Source organism: Marmota flaviventris, chromosome 1 (assembly GCF_047511675.1).
Source record: "Marmota flaviventris isolate mMarFla1 chromosome 1, mMarFla1.hap1, whole genome shotgun sequence".
Lineage (NCBI taxonomy): Eukaryota > Metazoa > Chordata > Mammalia > Rodentia > Sciuridae > Marmota > Marmota flaviventris.
The window spans coordinates 107,456,525-107,472,117 of record NC_092498.1 but is presented as its reverse complement, the minus strand read 5'-3'; the positions used below and the strand labels follow the sequence as shown (position 1 = coordinate 107,472,117).

Below are 15,593 nucleotides of genomic sequence, written 5' to 3'. Positions count from 1 at the left end.
TCCCCCAACCCCATCCTTGGCATTTTTTCAGGATTTAAAAACGTCGATAGCTCTCAAAGGAAAAAAAAAGTCTCAGATACAATGGGAAGAACGTTGAAACATCAATCAAGTTATATCAGACCAAGTAGAATAAGCGAGATGAAAAGGAATGTCAGGGTTACTATGAAAATATTTTCTAGCAATACAAGGGAAGAAAGAAAGTAAGACAAATCAAGTCCATCCTAGGGAACAAAAACCTAATTCAAGGAGATGAAATACCTCATAATTGCTTCATGACATGAAGTCAATGTTTAAAAATTGAGTTTTAACATTCAAAATGAACAGAATAAAAGGAAAAAAGGGAACGAATGGAAGGAAAAAGGGAAAAAAATGAATGGACTTCAGATTGGGACAGTGAAGTCCAAATCAGTATTATTATCCATTTAGTAGATGAATAAGAAACAGCAAGTTAATAAAACAAAATGTGCTAAAATTGAATTATTGACTTAAAGGGAAAACACAAGGTAATAAGAGTGAATAAATATTTAAAGACAAAGAAATAAAAATAAAACTTAAGGATATGCTAACAGATATGGAAGACAAATTATTCAATATAAGGATAACTGGATCCCTAACTAGAGATCATAACAAATAAATATAAAAGATACATAAAAGTGTATTGCTAAGAAATAAAGAGAGAAAGAGGGAAACTTCAAATTAAAATGGTAGAAAATTTTTACTTGGATGCAAAACACCAGAATGCATTCCAGTTATAGCATGTGACTTTAGTAAAGAAAGAGCTCTCAAGACATTTAGGGAAAAATGAAAATTGCTATAAAGAAAAAAAAGGACACCAGACTTAGATATCTCCATAGCAATATTCAATAAGTAATTTCAACATGACATGATCTAGAATTCTCAGAGAAAAGAGGAAGAGTTGCCCAAGAAAAAAAAGGAAGAGCCACCAAGGTCTGTCAGGATGCTCTCCTGGTACAGGGGTGACAGGCGGACATTCTCATACACAGTGATGGAGGGAATGGATTAGCTGTGGAACCTTTCCCAAAAGGTTGGTTGAATGTCAAGTCTACTCCATGAAGAGATTAACTGAAATAAAGAGAAATAGTGGCAAAAGGACTGGGCCTGATTCTTGAATCTGTTTAAATATACAGATGGTAATAAATAGCTAAACTATTGTGTCAGTAATGATTATAAGAGCAGATGTAAATATTTTGAGGTTGGACAATGTAAAAACAATAATATAACTGTGAACATTGGAAAGTGGAATAATATCCTTATTTCTCAGACAGAGAGAGCCCAAGTGCAGGACACACACACACACACACACAGAACTGGGGACTGAGCTTTTCTATTTTTTTTATTTTGAGATGGGATCTTGCTAAGTTGCCCAGGCTGGTCTCAAACTTCTGATCCTCCTGCCTCAGCCTCCCAAGTTGCTGGAATTAGAGGTGTACACCCCTATGCCCAGCCATAATAAATATTTAATCTTAGAGTAATCCTTTAAAAAATGATATTCCCATCTGAATATTTAATTGGAGATCAGCCAGTCCTCCAGTTTTATCTGGGTTCTTTATCATCTCTTAAATTTAAAATGTGTTTAACATGATAGAGTCTTTATGAAGGTATTTATTTCACATCTATCTTGATCCACCTATTCATCACCTTATTGACTCATATATAGGAGAGAGAAAAATATTTAATATTGGTAATTTATGGATGTTGGGTTTTGTGGTGATTTAAACACATTAATCTTTGCATCATTTTTTTACTATAACCATGTATCATTTTAATAATACAACAGGGTGTCTTCTTCTTGTAAAAAAGAAAATATGCCAAGATAGTTTATGAAGATTAGCAGGAATATTGATCATCATTATTTTCCTCTTTGTGATTTTTGCATTTTAAAAATGTTCCCATCCCAATCACCATACCGACTTAAGAAAAAAAAAAAAAAAGAATGAGCACCACTATTTAACATAAACTCCTTTTCCTCACTGGATTCATTGATCCTATTGACCATTTCAGATGATCTTAGAGGGCGGGCTCTTTGATGGATATAATAGTGAGGAATGTTGCTAGAAAAACAAATACTTCTTCATACTCTGCCAAGATTTGATTTAAAATTTTTAGTCATAGCTCCTATATCAATAATTTCAACTTTACCATTCTGAGCAATATGCAACATGAAAATAACACCATCTTAACCTTTTCAATGTGCTTTCTAGTGTTGAAAGCACTGCCACATGTAGTATCCCTGATGATCCTCAAAACTGCTCTGGGGAGGGGGAAGGGATGCAGACCCACCCCATTTCAGAGATGGTGACACCAAATTTAAGACTGCTCAAGACCAGCTTCCGGTCACCTGACAGGCACAGCTGGACCTGCACCCTGGAGCAACTGGACCAGAGCTCTTGCAACTGCACCATTGCTGGACCAGCAGGTAATAAATAGCTGGATTCCTACCCTCCTTCTCAGTTTACCTGTAGGATAAACAGCATTCTGGAGGTACAGAAGGGATCTTTGAGATCCATCTCCCTTGGAGAATCTGTGACAAGTTAGGAATAGTTGATGGCAATGTGCGAGAAGCACAGTTTCAGACTTGAACTGCCAATCACCAAGTCCCAGGGAAACAAGAGAAGCCAGAGAAGCTGTGAGGCCTTCCTTCCAGACTCTGCTTCTGCTACCCTGGTCCAGCTGTTCCTATGATGCTTCTTCCTCCTGTGTTAACCTTTCCCCTGAAGCCTTCACTCTCATCTGAGCTTTACTCCCTTAGAGTACTTTTTTCCCCCTTCTTCTTTTTGGTCTCATTTTTGTTTTATCCTTTGAATAGAGAGGCATGTGAATCAGGACAACATCCACACTGGTCTCACTGGGGTGGCTATGGTAGAATTTCACAGATGTTCCAATTGATTTGATGTCTCCAAAATCTAAAGCAGTTGTGCACTTATTAGATCATATGGCATTCTCCAGGTCCCTAAATTGAAAGAGGAAGTCATATCCTACTTCCCAGGGTCAGTAACTCTTCACAACCCTTGGACACACTTGCTGCTTCCTCTCTGCCCATCTTCCGGGTTGCTCCATCAAACCCTTGCTCACTGCCTATGTCAGGAGCCTCCCAGTGGTGCTTCCTGCCCAGGGAAGGAGCTGGGGACCCTGCACTTGGTGCTACAGAAGTCTCATTCACTCTAACAGCTTACCTCATTCAGCCCAGCACTTTGCTCCTACTCTGCTCAAGAAATGAAGAGTCTCCCTTGCTCTCACAGTCATACAGCTCACAATTACATCATCCCACAAGGTGTCTCCAGGTAGAATTTTTACTCATTTACTTATTTTTAAACTGAATATTTTCCTGCCCTGTTCTCCCAACCACCAATTTATGACAAACCTCTATTTAATCAATAGATCAAAATGAAATCCTACTGGGTGTGGTGACGCCTGTAATCCCAGCAGCTTGGTAGGCTGAGGCAGGAGGATCTTGAATTCAAAGCCAGCCTCAGCAACAACGAGGCACTAAGCAACTCGCTGAGACCCTATCTTAAATAAAAATACAAAATAGGGGATGTTGCTCAGGGTAGAGTTCAATCCCCAATACTCCTCCCAAATAAAATGGAACCCTATTTAAAGCTGCAAGAAGGAGGCTGTTGCCCAAGAATTTTACCTCCCCTCTATCCTTTTCTTCTTCCTGCAGTGCCCTCTGGGGCCCCAGGCTTCATTAACTATTCTTCTAGCTCCATCCCCTCTCCCAGCAACAATCTCTCATGGGCCACTCACTGAACATGGTCCTTGAAAATTAGCACATAAAACTAGAATTCCCTCTCATTCTAGCACCTGGATTTATCTTTTCTGCAAATGGTATACTACTCTACTCTAGACAGTGAAACCCACTGTTTCCTTCACCAAATCCCTGCTCTCACCCTCCATTTCTCTTTCACCAAACCTCCCTCCTGTCTCTGTTGATGCCATCACTCCCTCACTTTCCCTTTTCCAATCCATTTCTGGTCCTTGCTCTCTTTCTCAAGCTCCTATTAAAAACACGTCCATGCTTTTCCTGCCTTCTGAAAGAGGGCACATCTCTCACATTGGCATGCAAAGGCCATTCACCACGTGGCCAGAGCCTTCTGGGACAACTTTACTTTCATTGCTTCCTGGGTACATGAACTAAGGCAGAAATACGCCTGCTCCTCCATCATGACCCAGGAACCCCACTCCCTCCCCCTCCACCACTGCCATTTCGTTATCTTTATCTGTCTGTCTAGAACCCTGCCCTACTCTTCCAAATTCTATAATGTGCTGAAATCCTACTCCTCTCTCTCACATCCCTCTCATCTTCATGAATCTTCTACTGGTCATCTTTCCTGGACATGACTCTTTCCAGGATAATAGTTGAGAGGATTTCTAAACCTTCTCACATCCTTGGGGTCATGCTATGTGCACAATAACTCTGTGAGTCACATAAAAATAGAAACAAGGGGCTGGGGTTGTGGCTCAGTGGTACAGCACTTGCCTAGCATGTGTGAGGCACTGGGTTTGATTCTTAGCACTGCACATAAACAAATGAATTAAATAAACGTTCATCAACATCTAAAAAAATATTAAAAAAAAAAAAGAACCAAGGCTTGGGGAGGCTGAGTCATTTTCTGAGGCCACAGGGTTAATGAGCGGCCCTGTACTGACCTTAGGCTGGTCTCTGATCCTAATGAATGCCACTGGGACACCTGCCTCAATGTCCTCCTTGCCCTTCCAGCATCCAGCCTGGATGACAGGTATGGATGTATCTTTCTATCATCTACACTAGGCAACAGCTTCTCAAGGAAGAGGAGCCTCACTCTGCATATTTCTTCCTCTTAAGGAATGAATGCTCAAAATAATAGTCCTAGCTGTATCTCCCTTTCACTAGGCACCTCTCAGGGGCCAGTTGCTGTGCGATTCCTCTTATTAACTCTCATGGTCCCCCCACCAAGGGGAGCGCTATGGGCTTCTTGTGAAAAGTGGGAATCTGAAGCTCAAAGAGGGTATTCAGGCATGAGGGGGGTCTCACTGTGTGATGGGCCTCCAGGCTCTTGATCCTAGGCATACTAACCTGGCCACCCTCAAGAGAGACAGTGACCCCAGGCAGATCACACCAAGGGCCCCAGATGCTTGCAAAATCACATCTAAGAAAAACTGGTGGGAGAGGGAGGTCAATATAAAGAAACTTATTGGAAAAAATTTCTAAGACATATTAAGCTTACCACTTTTTGCTTTTCAAAAACTAAGATTTTTTTTCCCTTTCTTCTACCCTCAACTAATTTTCTCTTGAGTCTACAATACCCACAGTTATTTTTTTTAAGAGAGAGCAAACATTTTAACTCTTACCAAGGAATTTTTGAGGCATAGAGCTCTTACGTCTGGCGACGTTACTTGCTAGTCTGTCCAGCACGAGGGATCTCTCTGATCCTATCTTGCACAGGTCTTCTGCCATCTCACTGTGATTAGTTTCTTCTTTAATGACTAAAGTCAAAGACAGTTAGAGAGGCCAGTTTAGAAAGGCTTAGATTTAAAGGAGTCTGTCATGTCCAGTGTTACATCTGACATTTGTTAAGTGCCTAAGAGAGCCAGGACATTCCTAATTATGATTATGACTAATCTTCCCAGCAACCCTGCCAGACAGACAGAGACTTGGCTATAACAATGTCAAAGACCAGCCACCTGCTCATGCTCCTTCCTATAACCACACTTCATCCCCAAGACCAAAAGAATAATTACCACCACCATCACCCAGGGCTGGGCCTAGATTAGGTAATTGTGTTCCTCTGAAGAGTCCTTCTAACCTTTCAAAATACAAATCCACAACCTCAATCCATCCTAACAATAGCCCTCTGAGAATCAAAAAACTTTCAGATCTAGAAAAGACTTAGGACTCTGACTCCACTGACTGGCACAGAGAATTAAGATGCAGGAACATGGCCATTTGGGATCCTTTGGCACATCTTGGCAAAGTGGGGGCAGAACCCAGACCTCCTTATCCCTGAACACAGAGCAGACTCTTGGTAGTCAAATACCATCTGCACACTTTGAAGACAGAGATCCTGAAGGCAAATGCTTATGAAGGCTTTTTCTAGTCCATCTCTCTTTTTCTATATTACCTCTTTTCATAATTGAAGATACAGCTTTGCATCCTGCATAATAACATCTATTGACTTCTAGTTTTTATGGCTGGGATTTTTGAAATACAACTCTTTCATGTCCCTGAAATTTAACCCAATGTTTAAGGAAAACATAAGCTGCCCACCTTCCACATATCGAATCAATTCCCCCAACACCCATTCTGCTTTATGCTCCTTCTCAGGTACTTTGTGTTGATTATCACAAGGTCTTTAGGTGTATTCATTTCTAATATTGATTTACCTGTATATTCTTCAAAGAGTTCTACACATTATAGCCACATTTTCATATAATGCTAGACTTGCCTATTTTTTTCCAGATTCATATGTGGTTACCTAACTCCAGCAAGATTTACAAAGCAATTTTATATTAAAACCATGCCTTTATTTGGGGGGATGTCCATGGATAGTGTCCACACTGCTGTCCCTCTGCAATCTTCCACACTCTTTCTTGCCTTGTTGTGGTTTGGTCACTTTCTTTGCTACAAGGATTCCCAAGTATTTTATGTCTTTATTGGTATTATGAACACTACTTCAAAAACCCATGTTTTGGATGATATTGCTGATGTATTTATTTCATTTTCTAACAATGGAAATCTGTGAATCAAATAAGTCAAGGTGTATAGCCCACACCCCAATTTATAGGAAGGATATATATAAATCCATAAAACCCAATGCTACCGATTTTATACTTCACCTATCTAATTAACATGCTCATTTAAATGATCCTCCTCTGTAAAACAGGCCCAGTGACCTGTCTGCAATGCCCTCACGTCTCATATGGGATTTCTCCTGACCATACCACAGGCTTTGACCCCCAGAGCTGACCGCAGTAAGGGAAACGTGAACCTAAAGCTCTAGAATCTCTAGCTACATCATCCTTACTTACTCCTCAATTTGTGTTCTTGAGGTTCAAGAAACACTTATTTTTTCCATAAAGATATTAGGAAATTGCAACAGGTGACCAAAAGCCTTTTACTAAGGAAAATTATAGTCAGAAAAATAAATCTTACTTTACATTCTTTAAACTAGCCATTGTATTTACTTAATGGACCCAACTGAACAGGGGCTGGGGAGCCAAGAGATTACTCAACAGTCCCTCTGAGCACTGATGAGGGCTGATCTCTGAGGGATGTGGGGGACAAGAGAGGGGGGAAGCCAAAGAAGGTGCAGGTTCAACTGGCCCTGGCACAGCACAGCTGACATGACCAAGACCTCTGCAGGGAACTCCCCTGCCCTCCCAGTCCTGCACGTAGTCTAGCATTTAACTTTCATGAAAGTTCTTTTGATGTATCCTCTCAATGCTGCAAATTCCTTAAACTAGCACTTACTGTATGCCTGCAAGGGATAGGTGTCAACAATGGTAAAATAAAGCTATCTTTGGCTGCCCGAAGGCACACTGTTAAAGGCTTAGTCCCCAGGGTGACACTGGTGGGAGGTAGTAGAACTTTTGAGAGGTAGGGTATTAAGTGAGCCTTAGGTCACTGGGGACATGCCCTCAAAGGGCACTGTGGGGCTCCAGACCCTTACTTCCCTGCTCCCCTGGCTCATGGTGATGTCATGATTTGCTACTTTGCCATAGGTCCAAAGCATGAGGCCAACCAAGACCCGAACTTTTGTCTTTGTACATTGATTACTTTTGACACTTTATTTGATATATCAAGATATTAGGAAATTGCAACAGGTGTCAGAAAGCTCATATACACACATACTGGCTAAAGATATTTAAATTTTGCTGCACATCTTTAACAAAAGGCAGGAAAACCTCAATGTCATTAAATGCTAGCACAGCTGGCTCTGTCTGTGGCCACATTGAGATCAGATGACTGCATCTTTCTAGAGGAGCCTTCACACCTATTGAGAATAGGGACATGAGGCCATTACTGTATTGTTCCCCATTACCTGACCACCAATGGGAACAGATTAACATTTTAGGCTAAAACTGATTCTCACCACATGGAAACATGAAATAACTCTCACTGGCACACCAGCTTACTGACAAAGACATCAATGGAGAATCAAGTTGGAGGTGTCCATCCATCAGAGACTTCAACTTCTCTGTTGAGATAAGTCTGGTATGGACATCTAGGCTGCTTGTTCTCATATCTACATGTTCTCTTGTGCTTTTCTTGGGACTGCTTTGAGGATGACCAGACAGGCACTATCACTCACATTTAAAAGATGAGGCCTGGTGATGTGGTTTGGAATGTTTCCCAAAGGCACATGTGTGGAAAGCTTGGTCCCCAGCTGGTGAAGCTATTGGGAGATGGTGGAAACTTTAAAAGTTAGGGCCTAGTTGGAGATAGCAGGTCACTGGGGATGGTGGGGTATGCCCTTGAAGCCTGTATCTTGTCCCTAACCTCTTCCTCTATCTTCTAGTTCCCTGGTTGCTGTGAGGTGGGCAGCTCTGCTCTACCATGAGCTCTCTGCCATGATGTTCTGTCCTATCATGGGCCCAAAGCAATAGGGGCAAAATGACCATGGACTGAAACCTATGAAACAGCAAGCCAAAATAAATCTTTCCTCCTTTCAGCTGATTTTCTTAAGTGTTTTGTCACAGCAACGGAAAGTTGACTAACATATCCGGATTGCATTAAGAAACAGATTCAGCAATGAAACTCAATCCTGGGTCTCGTGAAATGACTGTTGTTTCTCTCCTGAAAAACAGCTCACAGGCTGCTGTAGGTGACAGCTTGTTTCTTTAGCAATGAAAAGGGTGGAAGAAAGAGACAACACTATGCACTAGGTCTGTTTATTCCACTGGTTTTGTCTTAGATCTATGTCTACATCAGATTATTTTATTCAACAGAGCTTGGTATTGCAGTTAATAAATCCTCAGTAAATATTTGTTGAGTGTATAAAATGGCTTACTAAACATTAGTGTATAAATTACATCATTAGGACCACTTGTTTCCAGAACCCATTAATTAATATTTTTTTACAGAAAAATAAAGTATCTGAGTATTCACATTTTATTTAAAAAATATATTCTCTTCCCCCATTCTTCTATCTTAGGGCTGGCCAAAAATTGATAATTGTTAAATTACCATTAAATTATTATTATTTTTCCATTCAGTGTCTCATTTTCCACTCACTCTCAATGCCTCTCCAACCTAGACCTTAGATTTTGAAGAAAGGTAAATGATAATGTCATTGAATTTTTCCATTTCACAGGTGAAAAGACTGAGGCCCAGAGAAATCATGGGCCTCAGGTCCACAGCAGATCAATAAGAGGGACCACACTAGACCACACCATCTCTTGCCATGTGATAAGTTGATGCCAAGACTAATCCGAATTAGGACTTCTGACCATTCTTTTCTCCTGCTCTCATCTGCCATTAATAATCTGAGTGTACTCTGATGAATTTTCTTTTATAAACTAATTGTCACAACATTGAGTGAGGCTTAGAAAATTTGTAACCATTAATTTGATTTCTACCCTATAATCTAATGATTACTAAATGAATAGTGTTTTGAAAGAACTTAACTTCATTTGATCTATTTATAAATCTCTAATCTCTTATGAAGTCAGAAGAGAACCTTTTATAACATTGCCACTCCTCTGAGTAAATCAGCCTTCTTCAGTACTTTCCTTACATCTTTCACTTTGCATTATCTAAAGACTTGAATCAAGTGCTATGTCGTTATGCAAAATACATAACACAGTTCAGGAGACAAATTCAACTTCCTCTACTTCCTTGACAGCCTCAATACTACTGACTGTCAGGGTCTACCAGTAAGCTTTGCCCTCACATTCCTGGCAGGTGTGGATACTCTGCCCTTGATCCGAACCTATGATGGAAATCATAGGTTGGAAGTGATATGATGGAAATCACAGTCTGGAAGTCCATATTTGATCAACTTAATAAAAAATAGATTTTAAACCAGATTTCATATCTTGTTCCAATTATTAAGTACAAAGAAACAATTATTACTCTAGACTTTTCTGTGCTTTCGTTTTTTTGCTGTGCTGAGGATCAACCCTAGGACCTCACGCATGCTAGGCAAGCACTTTATCACAGATCTACAGCCCCTGCCCACGACTCCAGATTTGAAAAAAGAAGTCAAAACCACAAAAAAACAAAAACAAAAACAAAAAAAAAACATAGCACAAATCAACACCTAAAAAACCAAAAATTTTTATGAGCCACTACTGTTTTAGGTGTTTTTACAGATTTGAACAGGGAGGGTGTTTTAAGACAAGCTCTATCTGGTCAGACCTGAGAAGTGGAGAAGAAGAACATGCTCCTAGTGAAATTGCAATGTTATTGGTCAAAAAGTTCCCTCTCAGCCATGGTGGGTAGCAGGCCCACAGCTCTGCTCCTAGGGCTGTTCATGCACAGTGCTGGGAGGGAGAGAAATCACGTCCAGCCTCGGAGCTTCAGCGCTTACCTGGGTACAGCGTGCCTGGAAGGCCCATGCTTTCCAAGTAGTTGTGGCATCGCTCTTTATGTTCCTCTAAAGAGCTTCGCTGTTTATAGCTTCGGCCACAATATCCACATTTGTGAGGCTTACCAACTGCAGAAAACACAATTGAGTTCAAGACCCCAATTAAATGCTGGCCTTCTGTGTCTTGGCAATGCATGCAATACAATTCTTACCAAAAAAAAGTAAAAAAAAAAAATATTCTACTCTTGAGAGCTAAAAGCATTATGGACTCAGTCAAAAATTACTGAACTTAAAAATGTTAATGTGCAGGGAAGTACTTGACTGTACCAAGAACTCATGTGACTCATGTTTCTTCTTAATTTGTCTATTGTATTGACTATCAAATTCTCTCCTCCACGAATCACTGACACCTGTCTTTTAACTGGAAAAAAATCAAACCACTGGAATGTTATAGTGTGGATGCCAAATAACTGGACAAAAAATAAATGAGGAAGGCTGGGTAATCTATGATTCACCCCCAGTCAAAGGCTTCCTGTCCAATTCTATGATGTAGGCCAGGTCTGGTGCAACATAGGGGCTATATCTAGTGTGACTAGGGTGAATTTAATTCAGGAGGCTAAACTGGATAAATTTATGCTTCAATGAAATGATCATTATATTTCTAGATTGCATTTTATTACATAATGCAAATATATTTTAACTTGCATTATCTATACAAAATATTTTATATAAAGATACACACAACACCTACTATATTTTCCATGAACTGAGTTTACTGTTTTCTCACCATAGAGCATTAGGATAATGTAGGTTTGAGACCAGCCCTGTTTGATATATTCAGGATTATGGAAATGTTTTCTACATGGCTGTCAAAACATGGTAGCCATAGCCCATGTGTCTACTGAAGGTCTGAATTCTGGCTTGTGACACAGATGATAGAAGTTTTAATTTTGTTTAATTTTATATTGCTAAAATTAGAAGACTACTTATGGTTAATAGCTAATGTGTTGGGCAGTGATGTTATGAAATGAGTTTAGCCCTTCTTGGATTTTAGTGAGTGGCATTTTGGGAAAAGAAGACTAGCAAGGAAACCATATCATGCCTATTTAAAGACTTTGATATAAACCATTTTTAAAGATAAAATAGCCAATATTTATTTAATCCTTAAGGAATATAAATTTCTACCCTAACACCAGGATAGGATCTTCCTGCTTGTGCTGTTTGATTTAACATATTTCAAAGTATTCAGGAATATTTGTTTGATAACTGGTTTAACCAATGTATATGTTAATTCAATCTTTTTCCTGGGTAAAATGATGCCATGATTAAAGAAGAGAAATATGAAAACCAAAATTTGACTTGGGGAACATTCAGTAGAGATAACAGGGATCTTTCTTTATCTATAGAAAGTGATGTGTCACCCAACATTAGGAAGTAATGATGAAATATGGAATGTTGCTTTAAAAGGCAATTTTATTGAGTACTATCTTAGAAATTAATAGGATACAGATAATAAATCCATGTTCTTTCCTGGAAAATCTATACCATTGGTGAATTACATTATCAAAATTTCCTCTTGTATAAATGGCATGGTGTCTAGGTATCCATTTTTCTGAGTATATGAGTGATTTTAACTCTGGAATATAAAAAATCATCACTGTAAGCAACTGAAATATATCTCCAGGAACAAAGAAAGTCTTCTAATAAAGGTTGCAACTTTCAAAGAAGGAATGAAGAAGGAAACTGCACCCCTATCCCTCCTGATCCCTCAAACTTTTCTTGATATGAGCATGGGACGAATTCTACAGCTCTAAAAATTCTATAACTAACATGTTGGCATCTGGAACTTCTGGTTACCACTGGTTGCTAGGGATAACTGTGTGGATGACTCTGGCTTTTAATAGAATGAGGGGCATAGACATTCTACAAGAGAATATAATGTGGCTACTTTTGAGTTTGCCAGATAAATTTTGTTCTGTGAAATCTTTTTGAAGAGTCCAAAATTACTGCTTTTTTTTTTTTCTTTCAAGAACTCTGTGCCAAAGTCACTTTCAGACAGTAGAATCACCAGTGTCACTGAATCTAGGACAGCTTTCTCCATTTACTCTTTGATGGAATCATAACATAATTAAACGATCGAAAGTCTGCCACCTGTTATACATAATTACTCAGAGACTTACTGAATGAAATAAGCAGGCATGGAGCCAGAATAACATACAATACTGTACTAGATTTTCCTCATTTCACAGGAGAGAAAAGAGAGAGTCATCATCTGAAGTTCTAAGGACTGATATATGCAGGAGATATTTGTATTGCAAATGAGAGTGATCCCAAGATGCTGAGGATATGGTTGGTATCAGCCTCAGAATGAGTCTGTGGTTTCCACCAACTTGGGAAGGTGTGCCTCCTATAAACCTGAGGGCACTATTGCTGTCAACTGTGTCTGTGCCTGTATGACCCCTTGCAAATGATAGACGTGAAGTTGCTTTCTGCTAGGTCACAGCATGCAGTACTGTGGGATGCGCAGATGAACCCTACAGGGGCCTTATTTGTCAGTTTGTCCTTGGCACCACCTCACCTGCAGGAGGGTCCACACATGATCATCACATGTAAACACTTGTAAGTGCTCACTGCCATGGAGTCAGGTCCCTGTCTCAGGAGAGCCTTCTATTCTCCCTATTCCCCTGCAACAAACTACTCCCCAGACTGAGCATGTTCTCTTCCAGGTGAGGAGGTCACAATCCTATTGGCACCCCCTCCTGACCAGCCCATTTTGTTAAGGAGAACAACTCCTCTGCTGGAAACTGCTCCTTTCTTGGCAGGTTTCAAGAAGCTTACCCAAATCATCACAATTTTCTGATTATAAGCCTTTTGGGAACCTCCAGCATGCTCATTACCAGGAAGGAGATGGGAACAGAGAGGGCTCACAGCCTGGGACTCCTCACCCTTTTCTCCAGGTGACTCAGTGAATGCCCTTCCCACAGGGACTACTCACCAGAAGGACCAAGCTCTTGCCAATACTTGCTAAAATGTGTAAACACTTTATTCTAGGATCACTGCAGAATCACACTCATTTAGAACTCCCCTAAAGAAACTCAGAAATGGGCCTTGGGCAGGTATTCAAGCCCTCCCCCTATTGGAATTCTCTCCCTCCTACCCAAACCTACTGTCCACCATCTGCTTTCTGTTCCACTGGGCCCTCGTATGCTCTGCCATGTCCCCTGTGAGACACTGGTGTTTTACTTGTGTGTACCTGCAACCCCTTGGAGACTGAGCACCCTGAGGGGCTCAGTAAATGTGAGACAAAGAGATGGACAGAGGAGAGGTATCTAAAACCTGCACCAGGAAATACACTTGTCACATTTGGGAAGAGGTGGCCTTAACCCTGTAAGTCTTTTGCAAAGAACACATGTCCCCACCTTCTTTGAGGGAGGATCCTCCTTATCCTGCTACTTGGGACAGCAGGGAAAAGCTGTTCTAAGGCATTCCCCCATAGCACCTGCCCAGAGTGCTGCTGTAAACGGCCTAAGAAGTGGTTGGTTGGGGCCAGACACTCCCAAAGGGAGGGACCATCAACCTCCAGTTCACAAAGTCGATCTCACATATCCCTACTGGCCAGTGTGGAAGAAACCCATGCATGTCATGTGGAGACACACTGTAGGCAAGCAACATACAACCTTTATTTCTCTGATCTTTAAGAGGATAGAGCTACTGGATAACGAAACACATAGGAAGATTTCTCAGGAGGCAGATCTAACCTAACTAAAGACTTCCTGTGTGATATAGGTTAGGAGTATTTGGACAACTGCTAATCATGATTGACCTGAGACTCCCAATAATTTGGGATATACTTAAAGACAAATACTGCTATCTAAAATCTGGTGAAAGTCCCAAACTGCCCTCTCCTGCTGAGGCCCTGACTGGTCACTGACATGAAGAATCACTCTTGGACTTGGGTGGGCATGTCCTTGGTTGGTGGGGTTATGTCCTAAGCCACTTTGATGTGTCACCTCTGCAAAGAAAACTGTCCCTACTGCTATTAAAAATACTCCATGTAAGACAGAAAAAAAGTGTATTTGGAAACATCTAGGGCATGAGCACTGCACCTGGTGAAGATACAGCTGGAAAAATTCTTTGTAAAAATCTCACTTACCTGAAAAAATGGAATAAGGAGGCCTCTTCTGAAACATGCTCCCTGAGGTGACATTTCCTGGCATGTGTGTGTGTGTGTGGTGTGTGCATGCGTTTATGATTTTCCCTGCCCATTTCCTCTGTTTCAGTGGAAAGTGAGGTACTGAGGCCCATGCTGAAATCATGGCAGCCAGTAGCCATGGAGGACTGTGTACAGGGCCAGGCGGGAAGGCAGCCAGCAAGGACAATTCCCAAGTACACGATGCATGACCTACAGCCCCACACCACTGCAGTGGAGGCTCCCCTTGCCTGGGGTACCAGACATTCCTGGCCTACGCCCAGGGGACCTACCGGAATGCGTCCTCAGGTGACCGGTGAGGGCATCCCTCCGGCGGCAGGCGTAGTTACAGAGGTGGCACTTGAAGGGCTTCTCCCCGGAGTGCAGCTTGATGTGCCGCAACAGGTTGCCTTTCTGGGTGAAGGAGGCCCCACACTGGTTGCACTGGAAAGGCCGTTCCCCTGGGATGAGGAGAGGAGAGCCGGTGATTACAAAACTCAGTGTGGGGACAAGAGGACGACGACAGCAGCGAGAAAGTTGTTTCCCACGGGGGCTCGGTGACTTCCACCGGCTGCAGGTTTGATAGAACATGAGGCTTTCAGACTAAACCTGCCAGCTCCTTAACGCTTCACTGGCTGGGTCAATTTGATCTGAAAATCTAATTTTTTTTCCCTAAATCAGAATGGCACATCACAATGCAAATTCAAACTCATTTAAATAAAGTGACTGCAACATTTTGTGATGAAGAGCCACTCTTCCTGATCAGCAGTTTTGGAATAAACCAATATCCAATTTTGCGTGTTGTGGCATTTGGTGGGGTTTTTAATGTGGCTTTTTTCAAAGGGTCTTTAAAATATGCCACTGAAGCAGCAAAA

The 15,593-nt window shown here is 41.1% G+C and overlaps 1 protein-coding gene across 21 annotated transcripts in view; it reads right to left on the bottom strand.

The window, feature by feature from the left end:
- The window catches only part of Ikzf1 (IKAROS family zinc finger 1), a 127,478-nt gene that overhangs the window by 37,232 nt on the left and 74,653 nt on the right, over nt 1–15,593 (bottom strand). For 11 of the 21 annotated variants that reach the window (XM_071614698.1, XM_071614758.1, XM_071614707.1 and 8 more), the window contains 3 exons: nt 15,012–15,179; nt 10,533–10,658; nt 5,353–5,487 (listed from right to left, as the gene is read on the bottom strand). In XM_071614698.1, coding sequence (XP_071470799.1) covers nt 5,353–5,487; nt 10,533–10,658; nt 15,012–15,179 — 429 coding nt within the window. The remainder of the gene's footprint in view (nt 1–5,352; nt 5,488–10,532; nt 10,659–15,011; nt 15,180–15,593) is intronic. The other 10 variants (XM_071614733.1, XM_071614747.1, XM_027953365.3 and 7 more) reach the window with 3 other exon arrangements.